Raw genomic sequence first — 23110 nt, forward strand, 5'->3', positions numbered from 1 at the left:
AAATTCTAAGTTGAAAATGATTTTCATATAATTCATTCACTTGTACTACTTGTTAGTAAAAACGTCCAATGGATAATTATCCCATTTTTCGCCTATCCTATTTATATGTCTAATAGCTTTAACGTTGTAACTTCTGCATGAATAAAACATTAGAAAATACATCAAGTTAAAAGAAAATTCAAAACTATCTTCCGAAGTTAAATAACCCATTTTTACTATAAATATAAAATATTTATTTTACTTCGAATTCCTTTTTAAAAGATCAAAATTTCATATTTCCTTTATTTTCTTTCTTCACTACAGTATTTCATCCATTTCCATCCAGTTTCAACGTCAAAGTTTACACAAGCTTGCTGTGGATTGTGGGAAGACTTCCTCTAGACACGTGACGTCATTCGGAGGGATCGCCATCTTGGTTTTTTTGAAGCGTTTTTAGGCAGCACGTTGAGATTTATATTCAGCGAATGCGAACTTCAAAACAAGATTGAGCGTATACATGAAGAATACAGAGGAAAAATGCCTAAGGATGACAAAAAGGAATCTTACAAGGCACTTATGGTCGACAATTATAGCGATAAAAGTATGTGATTTTACCAGTAATGGAGGATTGTTGAGCAAACTAAAGCACAAACGTCGTATTAATGTGGATTTACTTGAACTGAAGGCTCTTTATCGTCTATTGGAGCTCACTAAAAGTCCCTGGAATCTTCGTAGGCACAGAAAATCATCCGATTCACGACGATATGGATTCTAATAAATATTCTTTTCAATCTTTCTTCAGATGACATTAAAAAAGCTTACAAGAAACTAGCTCTTCAGTTTCATCCGGACAAGGTATTCGACGTCCTACCAAAATTACCCCGAATTATTCACTATAACTACAAAAATGCTTTATTCCTTGGTAACTCTTGGAAACCTTTTTATCTTGGTCGTTCCATAGTTATCGTTTCGAATCTTGGCCCGTTAGAATGTCCGTCTGTGATGTTGTTTTGGTTGCACATCACGCTAACGAAGTAACTATGTACTCCGTTCCTCCACAGAATTCGAACGAAGGATCTCCTAAAAAACGGTTCGAAGAACTTAGTAAAGCTTTCGAAAACCTTGTCATAGGTGAGAAAGCGTTTATAATTTCTTTATAAAGCCTTAAAGTGCTATTATTTTGTACTTGGATTGAAGGAAGATACAGTCTACAAGTCGTGATAGTTTCGTAGCGATTATCCTTCTCTTCATGATAAATCTTTCGTTGTAAAACGAGACCAAAATCTATACTAAAATTTTCTTTCGCTATATTTATCTTTCTAGAAGAAGCAAATGATCCTATTAAAGACAGCGACAAGGTAAAACAGAATTTTTCTCTAGTTCTCTTCGCTAATTGCATTGCCCTATTTTTTCTAATTATCCGCCATGTCTCCAAAGATTGTAACTTGATCAGGAAAATCATAACTTTTATCTCATATCAATAATCATTAATTTTTTTTTATTTTCACTCTTTCAGATTTTTTTCGATTTTCTTGAGGAAATTCTCTTTGGTAAGTCGAGATTTTTATGTTCAGATGTTTTGTCAAATGATCGATTTTGTACACCAGAATCTAAATTAAGAATATAAATCTCATTTTTAAGATTCTTCCTTTTATAACCACCCGACCAGTCACACATTTTAAAGTTACTATTTCACTGCCAACTTATATAAACAAATATAAAGATTTTGTTGTTTTGTTTGATACCTCATATGAAGTGTCGTATATATGTGATGAAATTGTTGTGTGACAGTATTGTGGGTGTAAAGATGATTTATATAATCTGGTTGGTATTGTAACCTTTGTATTCTAAGCCATGTGTTTGTAATGATCTGAAATATTAATGAAAAAATGGAGTGAAAGGAAAGTACATTATAGCAATAGAATATACTAGATCACTGTATTTAGAGCTTAGCTTAGAAAATCCATCACTGAATTTGAAATGTTTTTGAATTTTTTTTGTTTGTCGAAAACCTGAAAAAAAATTTTTAGAATTTTTTTCCTCCAGTAGTAGTAGCATATAACCGATATTAAAATGTATGATTTTGATCATATACATCATAGTATGCATTTAAGTCTAATCGATACTTGTATGTTTCTTGCTGTTTTACTGCTCTCTCCATGGATGTCAGATTGATCTTCATAAGGAATTTGTGTCCTATTGCTGATCGAGACAATATTTGAGACATGAAAATTAGGCAATAGATTACTGTCAATCAAATAACTTGTTAGTGTACACAAAGGGATATGGAGACTATAAGAAAATACATGGCATGGTTGTCTCGATCAGCACATAGCAAATCGAAAGCAGTAGTACAAGTAAATAACTGTTATCATTTTATTCCAGGTTCTGATGGCAATAGTGACTTTTACTCTTTCTTTTGTGGATCAAAACAACATTGCTGTAGCACGTTAGATGGTGATCCTGATTTTAGAGAGTAAGTATGATATCAATTTATTTGGGGCAGGAGGAGGTGTTGGGGTGAAGGGTTACAAGGGGAAAGGCTACGAAGGTAAAAATAGGAATTATTTTTTTGAAGTCTAGTATCCTAAAAATTGTGCATTCTGATTGGCTGCATGAGCAGGTAGTATATTCTATATCTGACCGCGGTCCGATATCCTGGGATAATGGGCTGCTATAAACAACAACAAAAAATGGCAAAACAAGATAAAAAGTAAATGAGGAAAAAAAAGTTATTTACCAACCTAAAGTTGGTCCAGATTTCAACCTCAGGCAAAGTTTTTGTGTGCCAACCTCCTGGCTGGTTAATAACCTCTATATAGTGTATTGCACGACAACAGTACCATGACAACCACTATGATATAGACCTTTTCAGCTTGGCCATGTTTTTTTTTCATTTCAATTTACATTATTTTCTTCAGAATAAGATTATTGAGTTTATTCTTATTTATCTGCTTTTTTTAAGCATAACTCGTGAATAGAGAAAATAATTCTCAAAGGAATGACATGATCTGAAATGAGAAGACATTACACCAGAGCTCAAAAGGCTTGGTACTTTAAATCTAGTTTCAAACAGTGTTCGGTGTCAATTCCAACATGTTAAGGCTTAAAATAATGGCCAATCAATCACTGGTCATTCGCCAGTCATACCTCAAAATAACCAGCAAAGCAAAGATTTGACCATGCAAGATCCATTTTGGCTGAACATCGTCCAATAACAGGCTGTAACATGTCTTTAGCCCTGCTATCCTATTCTCTTGAGCAACTTATTGAATACCCTCATAAACTTCATGTTTTAAAACAGTGTTATAGCTAAGATACTTTTGTGGTTTCAGGTATCAGGATGATGAATATGAGGAAGATATTGATGGCGAGAGTGAGTTGGACATCCTCATAGAGATTGTCAAGGTATGAAAACAATAGTTTATTACCATATCTAGGCACTAACACCAGACATCAAAACATGCTCTAACTGGCTCCTGAAACTACTTTAAAGGCAGTCTCGTTTGCTATAAACCATTGTTGTTGTTTTAGCTAATAAATATGAGAGTTTCAGGAGACAGTTAGAAAGATTTTTGATGTCTGGTGATCTTGCCTAGATGGTACGACTGTAGATGATTTTATGTACATGGTAAGAATCCACAAATTTGCCTTAATGAGGTGAAGCTTGTTTTGTTTAGTTACTGATACAATTCTGTTGTGATTCTGTTACAGAATCGTAGGAAAAAAGGAAAATCAGTTCCTGAAATGTTCAATGAAAACAAGGTATTAAATACTAATATTTTATTGTTATTATCCTGGTTTGTAGCCCAATGCTTAAAATAACAGCCGGACATCAAGCAGTGTCCGACTAGAATTTGAACTTGTCCGCAGTCAAATCTTTGCATCACCTGTCATTTTGATCAGTAGTGTTTGACCAGAAATGAGGCATGACTAAGCTTAAAACTAATTTGCCCTGTTATTGTGACTGATGACTGATCAGCAATTATTTTAAACCCTTTTAGCCACATGTTATTGTTTTACCATATTACAAATACTTGGACTGTTGTAAATGGAAATCAAAGGTGAAGTAGTGGTAAGCACACCCTGGGGTCTCAGGTTAGGTTCCTGAACTGTCCCTCACACGTTGAGTAGAGTTTGTTAGGTCTCTCCCTTGATTCAAGGGTTTTTTGTCTCCTTTTCTCTGGTTTTCCTTCCTTTACGAAACCCATATGCTAAATTTCAATATGATTTGTGAGTTAGTCATGCCCCAACTCAGATTAGCCCAGAGACTTTTTCAGCATTAAGTTAAGTTGATGTTTGATTTGGTTTGTGAATTTGATGGAAAGAAACAAAAACTCCAAAAAATTGTGACAACCAGAGTGCAACATCTGGAGGCTGTTTTTATGAGATGAGGATTAAGATGATGGCCAGATAGAATAAACTTTGAGTTGAATCTCATTGTAACATCAATATTCATTTCAGATTCTAGAACTCAAGACCATGCTCTGTCAACATAAAGAGGAAATGAGGAAAGACAATTCCAAAAAGGTAGTTTAAAAAATAGAAGGACAATACTCAAGGGAATGACAGTCTGAAAACGGGCCCAGATGGATTAAATTTTTTATTGATATTGAAAGTTTTGATTGAAAGAGGTCTTGATAATGCAAAATATCACACCAAGGCTAACTGTACTTTGAATTCCTTCCCTAGCAACATGCAATGAAGAAAGGCAAAACACCAGTACCAGTTGCTAAGGTAATATGATGACACAGGTAGCCCACTACTGGGTAAACCCAATCTAATGAATACTTGGCTTCATTTAACACCTACTTGCAAGAACGTTGTAATACCAAAATAGAACATTAGTGATTTAGTGGGATAGGAATTATATTAAAAAACAAAAGAAGATCAATGAAGCTGAACTTTTTCCTTTGTCTTTTAATGTATTACTTTCTCACTAAATTACTAATGTTCTAATATCGTATGACAACGTTCTTGCACGTAGGTGTAAAATCTAATACTGCATTTGCAAGGTGCATGCAAATCCCAAAACCCCTTGAAACCTTCTGAAATTTTACGTTGCAACAAATTGACAGTTGAGGAAATAAATGGGGAAAAAACTCTTTTTCTAGAGCTAAAAATTGGATCTGCTCATGTCATTTAAACTAAAATGTGTTCATGTCGTTGATATAATTTGACAGCCCAAACCTAAAAGTAAGAAACAGTTACTAGCTGAGCAGCGGAGAAGAGCTAAGGTGAGTTACTATTAACTGTCATTTATTTTAATCACACACAAACATAATTAATAACAATAGCCAGCCCTAGGTTGGCTCAGTTAGTTAAAAGTTTGAGCATCAAACTTTTGTGTGGTAGGTTATTGGTTCAATCCCGGCTGGAACAACACTCAGGGACTTAAAATAATTGAGGAAAAGATGATAACTTTGTAGAAAATCTGTACTTTGGGCTAGCATCTCGTCTACCCAGGCCACAATCTAGCATTCCAGCCAGTGAAGCTATACAGGGCCTAGGCCACAAAGGGTGGATAGTGCCATCCCGTGAATAAATCTTTATCCAGTGGATAAGTTGATTCTGTTGTCCTATAAATTTATCCACTGGATAGGACGTATCCACCAGATAGCACTATCCACCCTTTGTAAATCTGGGTTCTGCTGTATGAGAAAGGGTCATTTTATTTTATAAAGAGATTAAGGGAGCTTTTAACCTAGCAATCTTGTTGCCTTGGAAACCAGGGTACCTAGCAACATTGTTACCTTGGCAACCAGGGTTCAAATATTGGGACACAATTATCTTGAATTCAAATATATAATAACGAGGTTTGTATCTTTCAAAAGGAAATGGAACAAATTGCTATGGAACTGGAGGAGAAGAGAAAGGAAGATGAAGAAAAGGACAAGCAAAGAAAACAGGCATAAAAAACAATAGGCTTTAAGTTGCAACATCCCTCCAGGTCCAAAAATGCTGAGAGACTGCTAACGTTTTATTGCCCAATTGCTCTTTTTCACTGTGACGTCATAACTCCTTTTCAAGGGGACAAAATGGCAAAAACAATGATAATTTTGATGAGTCATTTTACTCTGCAGCTAAACTGATAGCTCTGGTGTGTCTAGTTTACAAACATTTTATAAATGGGTGTTTATCCTACAATATTGCTGGTTTGCAATCATTCCCAAGAGAATGAAATAACAAAATAACGAATTGTTCATTAAATTCATCCAGCATGGAGGCTGTGAATACCATCAATATACAGTATTTGGTGGCTATTACTTTTCTAAGCTCCATCTCCTAAGCTCTAAAAAATACACTGTTTCAGCTGTAGCTGTTTTGTTCCCTCCCATGACCATGATTCTTAGCAATAAAACAAAAGATGGTTTTCATGTGACGTCATAATGAAATACAGCAATTATTCTTGGATCCTGTTCTTGTCTGACTTAACAGCTTTTTCAATTAAAAAAATAAAAATATATTGAGAGATTTTCTAATTTGTTTCTTTCCCATTTTAGATGGAAGTGGAAAAGCAGAAGAGATTGGAAGAAGAAAGAATCAAATCTCAGAATGAGGAGAGGAAAAGGAAAGAAAGGTGAGATTGAAAGCTGGTTCATTTTTCTGTACAATTATTTTTTTCATCAAGGGATTTTGGTTTATAGTAGCACTTTTCCTTTTCTTTTTTATCTTTCTTCTTTTCTTTCTTTCTTTCTTTCTTTTTTTGTTTTATTATTATTTTTTTGTTTTGTTTTATTTTACTTCACTTCACTTCACTTCACTTCACTTCACTTTACTTTACTTTACTTTAGTTTACTTTATTTTTTCATTTTGAGATGAAGGAATGAAACAACACTATCACAGAACAATAAAACACAGTCTTGAATAACATGGTCTAAAGTCTAAAAAGGCCTTGTGCTGCAAGAATATATCCATATTCCACTATGGTCAGAAATTCCCAGGGGGTGAGGGATTAAGAGGAAAAACAAGGCTTGTACGAAAGAAAATGTGAAATTCCAGAGGTGTGGGGGACTTCCTTTAGAAGTGGCTAGAAATGAATGAAATGAGGAGGGAGAAATGCACTTTCATGTTTAGTATGAAGCTTCAAAATAAGAATATATAATTTCAGAGAACAAAAGGAAAGAGAAAAACAACAGAGACAGGAGCTGGAGAAGGAAGAGAGACGACATCGACAGCAGGAGGAAGAAAAGAAGAGAAAAGAAGAAGAAGAAAAAAGAAAGAAATCTGAAAAGGAGAAAGCAGACAAGGAAAAGGCAGCAAGAAAGGTATTCCATTTGAGATAAATTTCACTGATTGTGTAGTTCCAGGAATCATCCATACCCTCCCCACAGAGGAATTTGGAATTACCGAAGAGTAGGGGGGTCAGAGAAAAAAAAAATTACTTAGAGTTTGCATGGAAGATAATTGGAATTTCCGGGGGGAAGGGGGGTGTCTTAAAAAAATTCCTCCGTGAGGAGGGTTTGGATAATTTTTGGAACTACACATTGAAGACACACCTTTGCGTGTTTGTTTTAATAGTATGAATGGGTCGTTGTTAGGTAGAATGTCAGCTGTCGCTATAACTAATTCATTACTATAAACATGTTCAAAGTTCTTATGGGAAGTTCAGAGAAGGAAGTTAAGTTGTAAGTCAGAAGTTGAAAATAGGCATGATGTGTCTAAGTCTGATGCATGGTACAAGTTTGGAAAAAATGCCAAGTCTTGTGTAATTTTTTTTTCGTGAGAACATTTTCAAGCTAGCTCAATTAATACCTACAGTCAAGTAAATGACTGTACTTTATTGATTCTTGCTAATGTGATTATGCATAATACATTCATTTCTATATTTTTTGTTCTTCAATTTTAGGCAGCACTACAAGCTGTAAAAGGTAGGTCACAGTAGGTCTTGTACAATTGTGTATTCAACATTCAAATTCTATTAATACCTGAACACAACTTCTAGGCTGATCAAAGTCAGGGCATGGGTAGCTTACAAATTGAATTGTAATTCAATGTTAGGTTTGGCGGAGGGATGAAAACCAGAGAACCCGTAGAAAACCCTCAAATCAATTGAGAGACCTAACAACCTCTAAAGCCCCTTTTACACTAGTGATTTTTGCTGTGATTGTTTTGCTGTGATTTTTTTGCAATTTTTTCAATAATAAATTAATAATGGTAAAGAATTTACTTGTAAAGTTTTTTTCAGGATACCTAGATTTTCCTAGACGAATGTCTCTTTTAAAGGATGAGATAAAAGATTTCATATTTCCGAAAATTGCCAAAATAAATCGCAGCAAAAATTGCCGCAAAAATCACCAGAGAATGACAGTGTAATGGCATTTGATGCCAAGTCCAGGAATCAAACCTGAGACCCCAGAGGTGAGAGCCAAGTACACTGCTGCTATGCCACCCTCAATTCTGTAGCTTATGACATTTATTATGGATATCAACTAGCAATGATCAGGGATGCATCCATAAGAGAAGGGTCCTAGGGGTGCCAGTGGCCCCCTTACCATTGGCAGTCTATTGCTACATCCATGTGGGTATTATTAGAGGGGGTCGCAGGTTATGGTGCGACATGGGAAAATATTGATGACCCTGTTTGATTTCAAGTAATGATAGTAAATTATATTTTATAATTTTAGAAAAAGAAGAACAAGTCAAAGCTGCAAATAAATTACAGGTTATTAAATAACTCTAATAATAAATTAATAATCTAATCACAACAAGAAAAGTATTACAGTGATCTCAGTTATCTCTTGAACAATGGAAAACATTATGATTGACTTAATTAACTTGCCTTTAGCAGGGCTAAAATAATGAAATCATGACCAGCCAAAAGGCAATGTCTGGCCTAAATAATGATATAATTATTGGTAAGTGTGCAGTCAATGACTGGCCAATCTTTCTGACTGGTCTCATTGACTGGCCACATGTTGATCAGTCCAATATATGATAATAGCCCATCATCATGTCCAGCCATTGAGCAGGCAATATTTTTAGGCCAGTAAAGCCACATGAAAATGTTCCATTGTTCATACATTGAAACACAAGGATTAAGTCATTTGAAGTCCAAAATTATACACAATGCACACTTTAACAGGAACACTGCAAACTGAAGGTTTGAATGTAACATATTAATTTTTACTCTGAAGGACTAACGTCACTGAGAAACGTCAGTACTGCTACAAACATTGTTACACGTGGGTTTGAATGACCTGATAGGTCTAAATGCTCATTAATTATTCATGTGTTTTCGAACTTACCATAAACCACTTCGTTCTTCTAATAGAGTACAAAGACTATAAGTGTGAACCATAAATACCACTAAATAATGCTAATCCTATTGTTTTCTATTGTTTAATTAGCAGTATTTACTATTAATAATTGTGTTAATGTTATTATTTTCTAGTCTGCTAAGCGTCAACCACAACAACAACGCACAGACCAACAACAGTATCCTCGAGAAATTCCTCCTAGATTCCAGAAGATGAAGAAGCAGCAGCAACAACAACAACAAATGCACCAGCAACAGTCACAATCTACACAATTCCAGTCAAACCCACCAACGATACAACAACAAAGCAGAGCATTGGTAAAACCTCAACCTCCAGGTAATATGTGCAGCCATGTTACTACTATACTATTATTATTGAAGTGCAAACTGCGAAGCTTAGTGTCTTGTTTGCAGACCAGCATTTTATAAATATAGCATTCTCACACACCACTGGGAGCTATTGTCCAGCTGACCACCCCCAACTGACTTCTTTATTTCTGAATAACCCAACATATGCATTACTGTAATACATCATTGTTATCATCGAAACGTGGTTTCCATGAAAAACTACTCTAAAGTCCTTCCAGCAATGCTGGCCTAGGGTTGGGGGGGGGGGGGGGGGGGGGGGTACTGTGGGGCTAACTAAACAGTCATGGCGGACAGTGAAAAACCACTGATGAAAACACTGACCACGTGACTAATATCCCTCAGCCCAGGCTCCAGTGGTGTGTGAAAACATTTTCCACTTATTTCGTTCCTCAGCCAGTGGAAAATACAACTTTTATAAATATAGCATTATATATATATATATCTTTTAAGTATCTAGTTGGATAATATTTATATATTTATATAGGATTTTTAGATTTTGTTGGTATTTTATATTTGAGGGCCACAAGTTTAAAGTGATTCACTTTTAGGTGTTACCCTCTTGAAATAAAGACTTCACTTCATTTTGACCACCATCAATCAAAAAAACTGTAGCCTTCGTCACATCCGGACTTAACAGAGAAAAAGTCCGGATAGGACACAGGCTAAAAAACTGAAATTTAAAAATATTAGCTTAAGGGAGATTTTTGACTGAATTAAAAATCTTAATCCTCTATAATAATTAATTCAGTCAGTTTATATTTATTAAATAATAACAGTGATAATGACGCACTCAATGCTTTTCTCCTTTGGACATTTCAGTTGGCAAGAAAAAAGACCCCAATAGATTTTCTTCTAAAGAGTACGCAGGGTTAATCAATGAAGTTGACGACAGTGGATGGCCCAAGGGACAATCCAAAGGAAGTGGCTGGCCAACACCCACAGAAAATTGGGATCAAGACACTGAAAAATGGGGTGCCGTCGATAGAGAATGGGGCGGAAAGGATGGAAATTGGCAACAAGTTGTTGACAAGACTGATGGAGAAGCATGGCCTGCTGTCGGGGATAAATCTTCAGGAGACTCTACTAGTTCTGACTTAGGGACTAAACAATCTTCAACTAGTACTTCAGGAACTCTTGACAATATTTCTGTGTCTTTACCATTGAACTCCAAGCCTAGAAACATGTTTACAAATAGTTTGACTTCTCAACAGTCTTCTACTACGAAGGCACCAGACTGGACTGGAAATACGGTGTTAACCAATGAATCGTGGGATGCGGTTTGTGATGATTCCTTAGATCGAGCACTAGATGCAGCAGACTCTAAACTGGGTGTGGTGGGGTCTGGGGGAGCAGGGAGTGTTGGCTGGGGTGGAATGGGTACAGGAGGCCTTGGAGGGCTGATAGGCACTCCACTAGGCTGGGATCCTGCAGCTATAAATTCAAAGACTGACACTTCTTCTAGTACTGTAAAGCAGGGATGGGCTAATGAAGCGCACCCTGCACCATCCATAGACTCAAACTCTTGGAACAAAACTCCAGGTAAAGCACCGAAAACTAAAACCCCTAATAACATGTTGAACAAGTCACCTGCTGTTAGCACTTGGGGTGGTACCCCAGCAGATTCTAGCTCTGCATGGGTTGAAAAATCTGAGCAGTTAAAAAACATGAACAAATCTGATGCTTACTCCACAACAAACTCTTCTAGTAACTCTCAACCTCAAACGTCTTTTGCAAATAAGCAAACTGTTGATTCATCTGCGGACAAAGTTAAAACAAAATCTGAAACTTCAGGATGGGATGATGCTGGTCCGAAACCCAGTTGGGGTGCGAAAACACCCGACATTACTGGAACTGCATGTTGGGATACTGCTTTAGGTACAACTAGAAAAGGTACGGAAGCAAAGGAAAAGAAGGTTAATCAGGAAAGATCTGGATCAGGATGGTTGGATGATGGTACTGAATGGAATCAAGGTAATGTAAGCAAGGAAGATGAGGAGAATGGTGATGGTGCTTGGGATGGCTGGACAACAGCATCTTCTAAACGGAATAGAGTAAGTGGAAAAGGTTTTATATCAATCACTTAACTGATCAGTCGGTTGGTAAACCAGTCTGTCAGACAGTCAGTAGTCAGTCAGCTGTGTAGTAAGGAGTTGGTCTGTTGGACAGTAAGTCAGTCAGTCAGTCCACCATGCTGTCAGTCAGTCCACCATGCTGTCAGTCAGTCAAGTCAGTCCACCGGTCAGTCAGTCAAATGGTCAGTCAGTCCGTCAGTAAGTAGTTGGTCTGTCGGTTTGTCAGTCAGTGTCTGTCAGTCAATTAGTTGGTCAGTCCATTATGCAGTCAGTCAGTAGTTTGTCTGTTGAATAGTCGGTGATATAGTCAGTAGATAATGGCTAGTAAACACTAGCATGATATAGTCAGTCAGTCAATCAGTCAGTCAGTCAGTCAGTCAGTCAGTCAATCAGCCAGCCAGCTAGTTCTTTAGCCAGTCAGTCATGCAGTCAGTTAGCAATCAGCCAGTCGGCGTATTGTGAACTGATTAATAACAATAGTGATAAGGATAATAATAATGATAATAATAATAATAATAACAATGATAATTTTTTTTCACTTTTCATTGTAAATAAACTTACTACTTTCTTTGAATGATAACAAATTGAATGAATGAATATTGAGACCAAAGGAAAAGCACTGTCTGTATACCTGTCGACTGAACAAAAAGAATTCAAATATAGAACAGTCCTTAAATATCATTTTATTCTCTAGGCTCCTAAACCTGTACAAAGTACAACTGAAAGTAATGCAAGTAATGCTTGGATGAGCCGATCACTAAAACAACTTCTAGACATGGGTTTTAAGGTTAGTGTAACAGACTGTTTCTAGCTGTATAGAAGTATCACCACTTTATCACCCTTCTCTTGCTCATAATCATTGTCCTCTCCATCTTCTTCATTGTCATCTCCATCTTCATCATTGTCCTCTCCATCTTCTTCATTGTCATTTCCATCTTCATCATTGTCATCTCCATCTTCATCATTGTCATCTCCATCTTCATCATTGTTATCTCCATCTTCATCATTGTCATCTCCATCTTCATCATTGTTATCTCCATCTTCATCATTGTCATCTCCATCTTCATCATTGTCATCTCCATCTTCATCATTGTCATCTTCTTCATTGTCATCTCCATCTTCATCATTGTCCTCTCCATCTTCTTCATTGTCATCTCCATCTTCATCATTGTCCTCTCCATCTTCATCATTGTCATCTCCATCTTCATCATTGTCATCTCCATCTTCTTCATTGTCATCTCCATCTTCATCATTGTCATCTCCATCTTCATCATTTTCATCTCCATCTTCATCATTGTCATCTCCATCTTCATCATTGTTATCTGCAACTTCATTACCATCTTCACCATATTATCAGCATCGTCATCACCATCTTCATCTTCAACATCTTTATCTTCAACATCCCCATCTTCATAACCACCACCATCAGTTAATATAACAAATAGGGCACACTCGTTGGTCACAATTTACGTCTTATGCTGCTATATTCACCTACAGGGAAATATAGTATGCAAGCTCATGCCCGTTTGTTGATTTGTGCTGTTTGCAGAGATAAATAACATTTGAAAAACTCTCTCTCCATTATTTATTATATGCAATGGTGTTAAAAATAATAAAGCAGCCATTCGCCTCAGGCTCAGTAAGTACCAGGTAATATTTACCTTGCAGCTTGAAGACTTGCGGCTCGGTAAATATTCCCTGATATTCACTTCGGCAAATAATTGTTAATTATGATACAAAACTGATTACTTCACCAAACTTTTATTTCCATGTAACAGCAAGAAGATGCAGACAAAGCTCTGAGAGCCAATCACATGAACATTGAAAGTGCAATAGGTGAGTCTTGATCATGTACACTTCTTTGTGCTTGGGCATATAATACCAGATACAGTGGAGAAGTTTATGAAGTGTGTGTGGCTGGTGGTGCTAAATAGAGGCTTGCACTACCACGAGACAGCAGCCATGTTAGATGGCAGGATACAATCGTTTTACATGAGAAGGATTTCAATTTCCCAAGAGCAAAGGGGTTTTATTGCTTTGCCATCGAATGACAGGCAGCCCAAGCTGTATATCAAAACCTCTATATCACCACATCCACACCGCCGTAAACATTTAGTCTCATCTCAGAAAAGAAAAAAAATGTTTTGACGAAAAAGATAGTTTTAAAAAGGGCTACCAAAAAATATTTCTCCTCAGAAAAAAAGTGTGGATCCCCCAGTCTAAGTCATCCCTGAATACTCTTATCTCTATTAAATGAAGAAACTCAATTTATGGCCAATTGGCAATTCCTCAAAGGTTGCTATGTAATTGAAGTTTGACTCTATTGCAGCTCACACTAGTTTTTAGCTAGTTGTCTCTTCTATTGTTGAATGTGGTGTAAGACGTTTTTCATTTAACTTAATCAATTACATTTATATGAGAAGTGGGGCCTAAGTTGTCATGGAAGGGGTTAGTACAAAAAAAGCTGAGCTCCATATTAATTGCACCCTCGGAAAAAGAGAGTAATTTTTGATACTTAATTTTTTCATCTTTAAAGACTATGTATTTATCTCTCCAGGTGATTTATTGTCTATGGCAGCAAGCACTACAGAGCAATCACAGACTGTATCTAGTTCTACATCAAATACTTCAGCTGAACCAAGCACATCAAATAGTTCTGAATCACAACAACCACCAGCAAAACAGAATAGAAAGCAAAGGCGTAAGACACAGCAGCAACAGCAGCAGCAACAACAGCAGCAGCAGCAACAGAACACTACAGGTCAACAAAGCAAGCTAGAAAAACAAGATGAAGAGCTGCCAAATGAGAACGCTTGTAAAACGACCACAGAGACATTTACGCAAGACGTGCCAGATACAACTAATAAAATTGTAGCAAGCGAGTCACAGCAAACCACACCCACCCCCTCTCAGCAACCAAATGACAAGACAAGAACTGCTTCAGATCTATCCAATCAGCCGCCATCTTCTAAACCTTTAGGAACCCCAGGATTGACTGGAACAAATCCGAAGAGGGGTGGTCCTGCCCTCATGCAGCCACCAACTCCGGGTGTACCCACCCCTCTACGCACACCCATCTCACATCCTTTGCTACAGCAACAGTTAATGCAGCAATATCATCTTCAACTACGTATGGCTCAGGGAGGGTTGCTTCAGCCTCCTGTGACTCCACAGCAGTTTGCTTTGTTTCAACAAATGGCACGACTAAGGTTGGTTCAGCAAGGACTTGCTCAGCAGCAGCTTAATCAGAAACACAGTCCACACAATTCCCAGCAACTATATCAACAGCAACAACAGATTGCACTTGCACTAGCTCAGTTACAACAGCAGCTATTGCAGCCACAGCCACAGCCAGCAGGAAACAGGTTCCCATCACCACCATTTCCTGCAGCTGGTCAGGTGCAGCAGTCTCCTGCCACGGCAGGCACTCAACAGCAGCAAGCACCACAGAAAACTGGTGGAAAACCAGGAGTCATGGACAAGACTAATGATGCACCACCTATGACTTCTGAAGTAGGAACCACAGAGGTATCCCAAGCTAAAGAAGCCATCTCTGTTACTGGCCCTGTTGCTAGTGTGTCTCTAGAGGAACGAGGGAAGCAGACTTCACCTGCACCACAGTCTCGCTTAACACAGTGGAAGCAGCCCCTTCTGCCCGACCCTGATCAGACTGCCTTAAGTAATGATACCCAGGGACAGTGGAGTTCTTGTGGCCTGAGGTCTGAACCAAATCCAAGCATCTCACCCAGGATTACCCACGGGTCTGTGTCTAGCAGATGGGGTGTGGATGCTGCACCGAAGCTGTCAGCTGATCCACCGGAGTTTAAACCCGGTGTCCCTTGGCGTCCACGCAAGGAAGGAGAAGAAGTCTCACCCAAGAGTGAAAGTGTGTCTTCGATGTCATCTCCTGTCAGTCCAGCAAAGCAGACCTCCAGACAAAGCAGTTTTACTGAAACTTCATTGACCAACCCATCTCAGTATCCATCCTTTGGTATTGGGTCATCACCATGGCAGTCTACAGGTTCGGCTGACTCGCTACTTGCCAAGCCCACTGCATCATCCATACGGCCTCCCCCTGGTCTTAACAACCATAATACTCCTGCTGACACTGCGAACTTAGAGGAAGAACATTCTTGGGTCAGTGACCTCGTTGACACCGCTCCAGCACCACGCTTCAGCCATAATGGACCCCAAAATGACTTTAAGTTTGGTCACCTAGGATTCCCAATGAGTGGAGCCGCTTGGAGCATACAAGATGGACAACCCCTCACAGCACCTGATCCTAAGCCCTGGGCTGCTCCAGGGGGACCATCCCCTATCGCTACGTCATCCGCAGTTCCCATGGCAACGACAGTTGGACCTGTCAGTGGTACTAACCCAAGTGCTGAAATTTCCAAGGCACCTAATACAGGCATCAGCTCGTGGTCTGTCAATCAGCCAATACCAAGCTCAGAGGAAAAGCTTTCTCGGCCAATGGTGACGTCTGAAAGTGGGCCATTGGTGCGTAGCGATGCCGCTAGTATTGTTGGTACTGTTATTACTGGTGGTACTGGTGGTAAGAGTGGAAGTGGCTCTTTATCAACTTGGCTAGTCTTACGGAACATCCCTCCTCGGGTAAGCCAGACTTCAACTTTTTCCTCTCTTTTCACAGCATTGGATGCTAGATTCTGTTCTCACGCCGTCCCTCGCTATGCTTGAAAACAACATTTTCTGATCAGATGATAATTAGGGAACCAACTACATGCATTATTGTACAAGATGGTTGGCAAATGTTTTTGACTGGGGGTGGAGATACACATTGGTTTAAGAGGGTCAGGGATAAAGATATTTGACTAAACCAGAGTGTGAGAGCCAGGGGGATGACCAAAGTTTTTGAGCACCATGAAAAGACAGCCAGGGGCCGGGGGGGGGACGTTTTGAACACCTTTGAGGAGTTCTCTTGATTCATCCCTGCTGGGGATTTTTTTGTTTGTTTGTTTGTTTTTGCTATTTTTCTCGTGGACTGGTTCGTACCATTAATTGAATATGATTGTACTTTATTCTCCAGGCGGATATCAATGCTATTCGTGCAGTATGCCAACAGCACGGCCCACTTCTAACCTTCCAGTACAACATGCGATACGGTAACAGTCTGATTCGATATGGCAGTAAAGAACAAGCAGCGAGTGCACGCAGTCTCGTCAATGGTATGGTCCTACAAGGAGGGCAAGTAACGGCTGACTTCGCCACAGACAGCGACATAGCAGGCTTCTTTGAGCAGCCAGTAGACTGGAGTAATAACCCATTTCCTTTGAATTCAACCTATGGGAACCATTGGTCTTTCCAAAATATGCCAGGCTTAGGAACAAGAGAAGCCCCCTCGGCACCAGGATTACAAAGGCCTGCTTCACAGCCTGACCAAGGAGCTCCTTCTGAGGGTAAGACAACATCAGTCCCATCTCTCACTCATGGGCCACCTCCAAACATGCAGTGGGGAAACTCGGGCACCGCCAACGCCCAAGTCTCATCGCAGCTGTGGGGTGCACCCCTACCCGGTGCCAACGTAGGCTTCAACTCGCAAGTACCCAGCTTATGGTCGTTTGCTACTAGTGACAACAATGAAGGAAATCCACAATCAGGGACAAGTGAAAATGGACTCGTTAGCCCATCAATGACCACCTTTTTACCTCCTGGGTTACTCAACGGAGGTGAATCCGTCTGAACTCCAATCCATTCCTAAGACTTTTATTTTCGTGTGTTTTAAATCGTTTCTTTGTGTATGTGTTCACGTGTAACTGTGTGTGTATGCGTGTTTATTTCATTTATCTGGCCTCCCTGCAACATGGGTTGGCCTGTGTGGTGTACTAAGTGTTCTATCATGAATTAAAATTTCAAAGCAGAGAGTTGTGTGTCAGCTCATTGTGTGAACTTCGGGAGGATGGATATACCTTTATGGGGAAAACGACAGGGTGCCAGAGTGATGGAACCTCCAAATTTTAACGATACTCTCTAACATCCTCTGGGATGATCCAAGTCGGGACATTTCTAACCCACAGAAGAAATTGGAATTAAGCATCTTATAGGTTTTTCGGATTGAGCCAAATCCTCGAATCAAGATAGAACCCTAACAAACTCTACTCGAGTGACGCTGAGTCCGTGAATCGAAACCGAGACCTGGAGGGGAGAGGTGAGTGCACTACTGCTAAACCACCCTTGATTCCCAATGGAAAAGGGCTCCTCTGATTGAGGGTAGAAGATATAAGCTCAGGAGAACTTCGATAAAAAACACGTATCCGTTTTGAAAATTTGCGTTTTCAAGTGGTGTATTCACATGTATTGCAGTGGTTTATTCCGGCAAAATATCCGGATAGGTATGAAAGATGTAATGGGGTCATAAAAAGGTTTCTCGTAGATTGAAGTAGAGGGAGTGTGTTTTTCACAAGCATGATCTGTCCAACCCAAAAACTCACATTAGATCAGTTCCAAGGACTTCCACTTAACAAGGCAAGTGATCGATCTTTATGTTATGTCCTTTAATAGCAAAATTAATTTACCTCCTACATTCTTCGATCACTATTGATGGGTTGCAAGCATTCCCAAGAGATTCAAGACAAAAACATGGCGGCCATTGTGGTGCTGTTAACTATGGATGCTAATGAGAAATCTTTTGTTAAATGGCACCAACATGGCCGCGATGACGTAACGTGCAATCGAAGAATTGACCGATATGTATTTACGTCACAAAATGATTCGTCTCTCTATTGATTAATTTTGTTATACTAAGACTAATACCCCTTCAAAGTTTATACCGTAATAAATCCATTCACACCTTTTGCTACCTAGAAAGAAAGAGTTACACCCTTTTGGAACACTTAAAAAAATTTGTTATGATTGGCTTCGAGGTTTGGGGCAACCTTAATAACCTCTCTTGAAGCATAGTCTTTGGAATCCCTCTCCCTCATTATAGCAGGCTATCAACACTACGAAGTGAAGCGAATTCATAGTCCTGACGCGGGCTGTTGCAGCAAGCGATGTGATTGGACCAAAGATGGCTTTCCTTCTTTCTGCACGATTGATTGGTTGATGTCAATGGCCCCACAAGTTACGTAAGTACGTATACAGTAATTCTTATGACACACAGGCCTCTAGTTTCTGTGCACACAGTGACTGAAATGCAAGACCTAAATTCCTATTAATATAATTCTTGTTAACATTGGTGACTTCAAGATTTGCAAAAACTACGAGGGCAAAGAAAATAACTTCAGGATTTCGTGTCTTCAATGACGGTCTTCCCTGTGCACTAGGTAAGTTATTATTAGCAAGTTAACATAATTATATATGGTTAAAAGTCAATTTAATATGTTCTTTCGACCTCGATAACTTTCAGGGCTTTCTTGTTTTCCGTCGATCAAAACGGTAATAAGACTTGACTTTGACAGATGCATGGAAGCCAAATTAAGTCCTGAATCTGGAGTTGCTCAAAACATGAACGTAACAAACCTTTATGAGTAACATCAATGTTTTATGATTGGTTTATGATTATAATTAAACGCATTTAACATACTACCACCAGGGCAGTACTGAATTTAAAACATTCTGAATACATGTAGCTGATTAATAGATATAATATCCTTTGTAACCTAGCAGTATTATAAACTGGAAAACTTTTTTTCTCCTGTTTTTTCTTACGGAATAACAATACGTCATGGGGGGAAAACGATTGAAATAAAAAATATAGGGTTATGTACAAAAACTATGCATGGCTAATGCTGGCGACAAGTTGAATTTTCTTTTCGCTTGGCAATAACACAAATAAAGTTTGTTTCAGAAATCTAAGGTATATAATTATGACTATCAGGCTGACTTATTATTCAAAGCGATGGGCTTGGTGATTTAGGGTAACATTTTCCCCAATGATTTTTGAAAAAATGATAAAGAAAATAACTATCGTATCTTCTTTGTCTTTCATCGATCGTAATTATAATGTTATGACATCTTTAGTAAAGCAATCACGAAGCCTCGATTTGAGGTCTAGCCGTAATGAGGCGTGGTTGCTTTTCAAGATGGCTGCTCCTTGAGTGAGACGCTTTGCTAGTGTTTCAGACTACCATCGAAAAATACTTCAAAACACATCGAAAGGTAAAGTTTAGTGGAGTATAAGATTATAACTTACTAATAGAAATGTTTATTGTGGCTCTAGTTAAAAATCAGCAGGTTTTAGCTTGTGAAGTTCTAAGAACTTAGGCCCTTATTAAACCAATAGGATTATAGTCTGTGTTTATGGCGCATGGCTTTGGTGGGTCGTCTCCGCTTCTCAGGAAATATTTCAGTGTAGAGAAGGTCTGTTCGCTGAATCAGCTTCTCTATTCGGCTCTCCAGCTTTGACACGTGGTCAATACCACCCCCAGTTAGAGCATTCAATGACTTGACCTTGGACTCTACCACGTCCCATCTAACATGGCGGTGTTTGAATTCGGGTTTGTCAGCCTTTCCGATACCAGACCACATCTTGAATCTCTCGATGATAAAGTCCACGATTTCGTATTCATTGTCTTGTTTTTCTAAATCTCTCTTGACTTCGTGGTAGGAATCAATAATAATAGACAAAAACATGTTGATGAGAACCATGGACACGAGGAACATGAAGCAGAAGAAATATACGGGCCCGAGAATTCTGTTGGTTTCGTTCATCTCAAGAAACGACGTCTTCCCCAACATCAAGCTCAATAATGATGTGAAAGCTGAGCCTGCCTTTCGATACCCTCTTACTGCTGTCCCAAAAACTACGGTGCCAATAAGAGTAAAAGCCAAGAAGAGGATACCAAAAATGAGACCAAACATCATCAGAGGAAAAGCTGCGTGCTTCAGGGTTGACGACAACAAGGACATGCGTTTGTTAAACCTGAGTAACTTGTTGAGCTTGATAGTTGAGAATGTCACCAGGATCGCGATAGACAACGTGTACATCTCATCCCAGTATCCCGCTAGCTGGAAGCTTTTGAATTGGAAGGGCGCGTTACGGCTCTTCTCCAACACATCCTTGTACGTTAACAACCGATAGATGTACAACCCAATGCCAAAGCCAGCAGAGCTGAGGATTACGATGTCCACGATGTTCCAGAACTGCTTAAAGTGTGCGCTTCCTTCTTTGTGCATTTTTCTCAACTCTTGGTACAAGAAGAAGAGAATGTACAAAACAAACAGACACTCGCAAGCCAAAATGAAAAACATGTAATCTTTGGTGTAATTGTAGAGGCGGGCTGTTTGGATGGTGACGAATGGGATTACGCCTCCAGTGGCAGGGAACTCGGCCACTAGTGTTGCTATGGTGAAGAGGTTAGTTTGAGCGTTGTAGACGGTGAATTCTGTGATGACTGCCCGGGAATGGCGGTCTATCCAAAATTCCTTTTCGAGTTTCTTTAGTTTTTCAGAGTTCTTCATTCCTGGCTCAAGAACGTGCACGTAACTGCAGGAAAATGAAAGTAAGTTTTACGTTAATATCGATTGCTCTTAACTAACATGTTGTGTGTACTAGAGTTGGAATGACTCATGGCATGGATGGCATGGAGGATGGAAAGGTGGAGGGAGGGAAATGATGGGAGGGGATCGAGAATAAAGACGGAGGCGAGGGGATGGAAGTAGAAGGAGAGAGAGGAGAGGACAAGAAAGGGGAGAGAGAAGATGAATGGAATGAGGTTAAAGGCGGAGGGGGAAGAGGATGGAAGGAGTGGAGAGCAGAGAAGAGGAAGAAGGGAAGAGAGCGATGAGATGTGGTAAAGGCGAAGGAGAGGGGATGAAGGAAAGAAGGAAAACGAGGGATAGGATGAAGGTTATTTGAAAGGTAAGTGAGGAATCATCCAACGTATTTGAATAACGAGGAGGAAGAAGAAAGATGAAGGAGAGGGTAAGAAGAATGGGATAGAATAGGTTGAAATGGCTGAGAAAGAAGGGACCATGAGGATGGAGGTTAGCGATAAAGGAAGTAGGAAGAAGAATGAAAGCCCTAAGAAGTATTTCATAACATTTCAGTTGTGTATTTTATTCTAGCTTCTTTACTAGGCGTACCCTCCGCCGGCATATGTATTAAGCTCGGCCCAGACCGGATACCCGTCCAGCTGGTTCCACGTCTGATATCTCCAGTTAACATCCTTTCGATTGACTGGTTTGGAGTACTTGGTGACATTCAACCATGATGTGGTGTATTCTGCATGGTCTTCATCACTGATGGAATACTGACTGAAACAATCTCGTGTAATAAAGGTTATTCTAGCTGGAACCTCGCATATTCCTGAAGATGAGAAAGTAAGGTTCAATATGAGTAAGTATGGATCCTTCTATCCATCCGTCGACATTGTACCATCCATCCATCCATTCATCCATCCACCCATCCATCCGTTCTATCATCCATCCATTCTATCATTCATCCATCCATCCATCCATCCATCCATCCATCCACCCACCCAACCACCCATCCATCCATCCATCCATCCATCTATCCAACCATCATCCCACCCACCCACCCATCCATTCATCCACCCATCCACCCAGCCAGCCAGCCATCCATCCATCCATCCATCCATCCATCCATCCATCCATCCATCCATCCATCCATCCATCCACCCATCCATCCGTTCTATCATCCATCCATCCATCCATCCATCCATCCATCCATCCATCCATTCATCCATCCATCCATCCATCCATTCATCCATCCATCCATCCATCCATCCATCCATCCATCCATCCATCTATCCAACCATCATCCCACCCACCCACCCATCCATTCATCCACCCATCCACCCATCCACCCAGCCAGCCAGCCATCCAGCCATTTATTCATCCATCGATTCATCAATCCATCCACCCGTTTATGCATGTGAACTTTCTATTTCAAAATACTTTGATATTTTACATCGTCCAACAATGTCATTTAACTCATAGATGAATTTTTCTTGTAGGATTTTTAACGATCACAACAACCATCTCATAACGAAGCAGGATAAACAAGCCTTTGGTCTTCCTAACAGCTAGATCTATGATATCTTTACCAGGTTTAATGCGGATATGTCTAAGCCTCGCCCCACCGACCATCTGGCTGTTGTGGTCCGATGCGAAACCCTCTTTCGGTATTGGTTTGCTGTTGTACCACTTGTCAGGAAAGAGGTTGGGAATCAATTGTTCGTTGGACCATTTCCAGAAGTCAAGGTCTCTTTTAATCTGCAGAAAAATCGTTTATAGATATTAATCTATAGGAATATCACATTCATAATAGTTAATTGATCACTATTCCCTTAACGCAATTATATATTGATCACACTCAAATTATATATTTTCTAATGCCTAGACAAAAACAACTTTCCCCTACCTCATACCTCATACCCTAAAAATCTCCACCCTCACGTATAAGAGCCAAACCTCAACCAAAGCCCTCCACATACCTTACCCCTTACCC

The 23110-nt window shown here is 39.3% G+C and overlaps 2 protein-coding genes across 3 annotated transcripts in view; one reads left to right on the forward strand and one right to left on the reverse strand.

The window, feature by feature from the left end:
• The first annotated feature begins 395 nt into the window (after window positions 1–395).
• LOC116296279 (uncharacterized) lies at window positions 396–17561 on the forward strand. 2 transcript variants are annotated; one of them, XM_031704286.2, is made up of 22 exons: window positions 396–580; window positions 782–834; window positions 1041–1110; window positions 1303–1337; window positions 1496–1529; window positions 2365–2455; window positions 3315–3387; window positions 3694–3744; window positions 4444–4509; window positions 4672–4716; window positions 5163–5216; window positions 5814–5888; window positions 6483–6559; window positions 7091–7247; window positions 7829–7850; window positions 8607–8644; window positions 9374–9575; window positions 10427–11658; window positions 12374–12466; window positions 13458–13515; window positions 14237–16293; window positions 16727–17561. In XM_031704286.2, exons 1-22 carry the CDS (start codon window positions 517–519, stop codon window positions 17378–17380), a joined length of 5301 nt encoding a protein of 1766 aa, XP_031560146.2. In that variant the 5' UTR covers window positions 396–516; the 3' UTR covers window positions 17381–17561. The 2 variants fall into 2 exon arrangements, with proteins under 2 accessions (XP_031560146.2, XP_088887849.1); XM_089031723.1 differs by lacking the exons at window positions 396–580; window positions 782–834; window positions 1041–1110; ... (6 more) ...; window positions 4672–4716; window positions 5163–5216 and having other exon boundaries at window positions 5811–5929.
• A 611-nt stretch (window positions 17562–18172) lies between these two features.
• The window catches only part of LOC116296293 (polycystin-1-like protein 2), a 37123-nt gene continuing 32185 nt past the window's right edge, over window positions 18173–23110 (reverse strand). The window contains exons 27-29 of the mRNA XM_031704316.2: window positions 22707–22875; window positions 21724–21946; window positions 18173–21124 (exon numbers count right to left, since the gene is read on the reverse strand). Coding sequence (XP_031560176.2) covers window positions 19924–21124; window positions 21724–21946; window positions 22707–22875 — 1593 coding nt within the window. The 3' untranslated portion in view covers window positions 18173–19923. The remainder of the gene's footprint in view (window positions 21125–21723; window positions 21947–22706; window positions 22876–23110) is intronic.

The sequence above is a fragment of the Actinia tenebrosa genome, unplaced genomic scaffold (genome assembly GCF_029948245.1).
Source record: "Actinia tenebrosa isolate PJP-AT-01 unplaced genomic scaffold, QUT_ActTen_1.0 PGA_scaffold17__23_contigs__length_9995812, whole genome shotgun sequence".
In the NCBI taxonomy this organism is placed as follows: domain Eukaryota; kingdom Metazoa; phylum Cnidaria; class Anthozoa; order Actiniaria; family Actiniidae; genus Actinia; species Actinia tenebrosa.

What these genes read in the sequence shown, in the direction of transcription:
- LOC116296279 (XM_031704286.2), top strand. Translation starts at nt 517, where the DNA reads ATGCCTAAGGATGACAAAAAGGAATCTTACAAGGCACTTATGGTCGAC. An exon ending in CTATTAAAGACAGCGACAAG is followed by an intron (nt 1,338 to 1,495) that starts GTAAAACAGAAT and finishes TCACTCTTTCAG; the next exon opens with ATTTTTTTCGATTTTCTTGA. An exon ending in AGCAGCGGAGAAGAGCTAAG is followed by an intron (nt 5,217 to 5,813) that starts GTGAGTTACTAT and finishes ATCTTTCAAAAG; the next exon opens with GAAATGGAACAAATTGCTAT.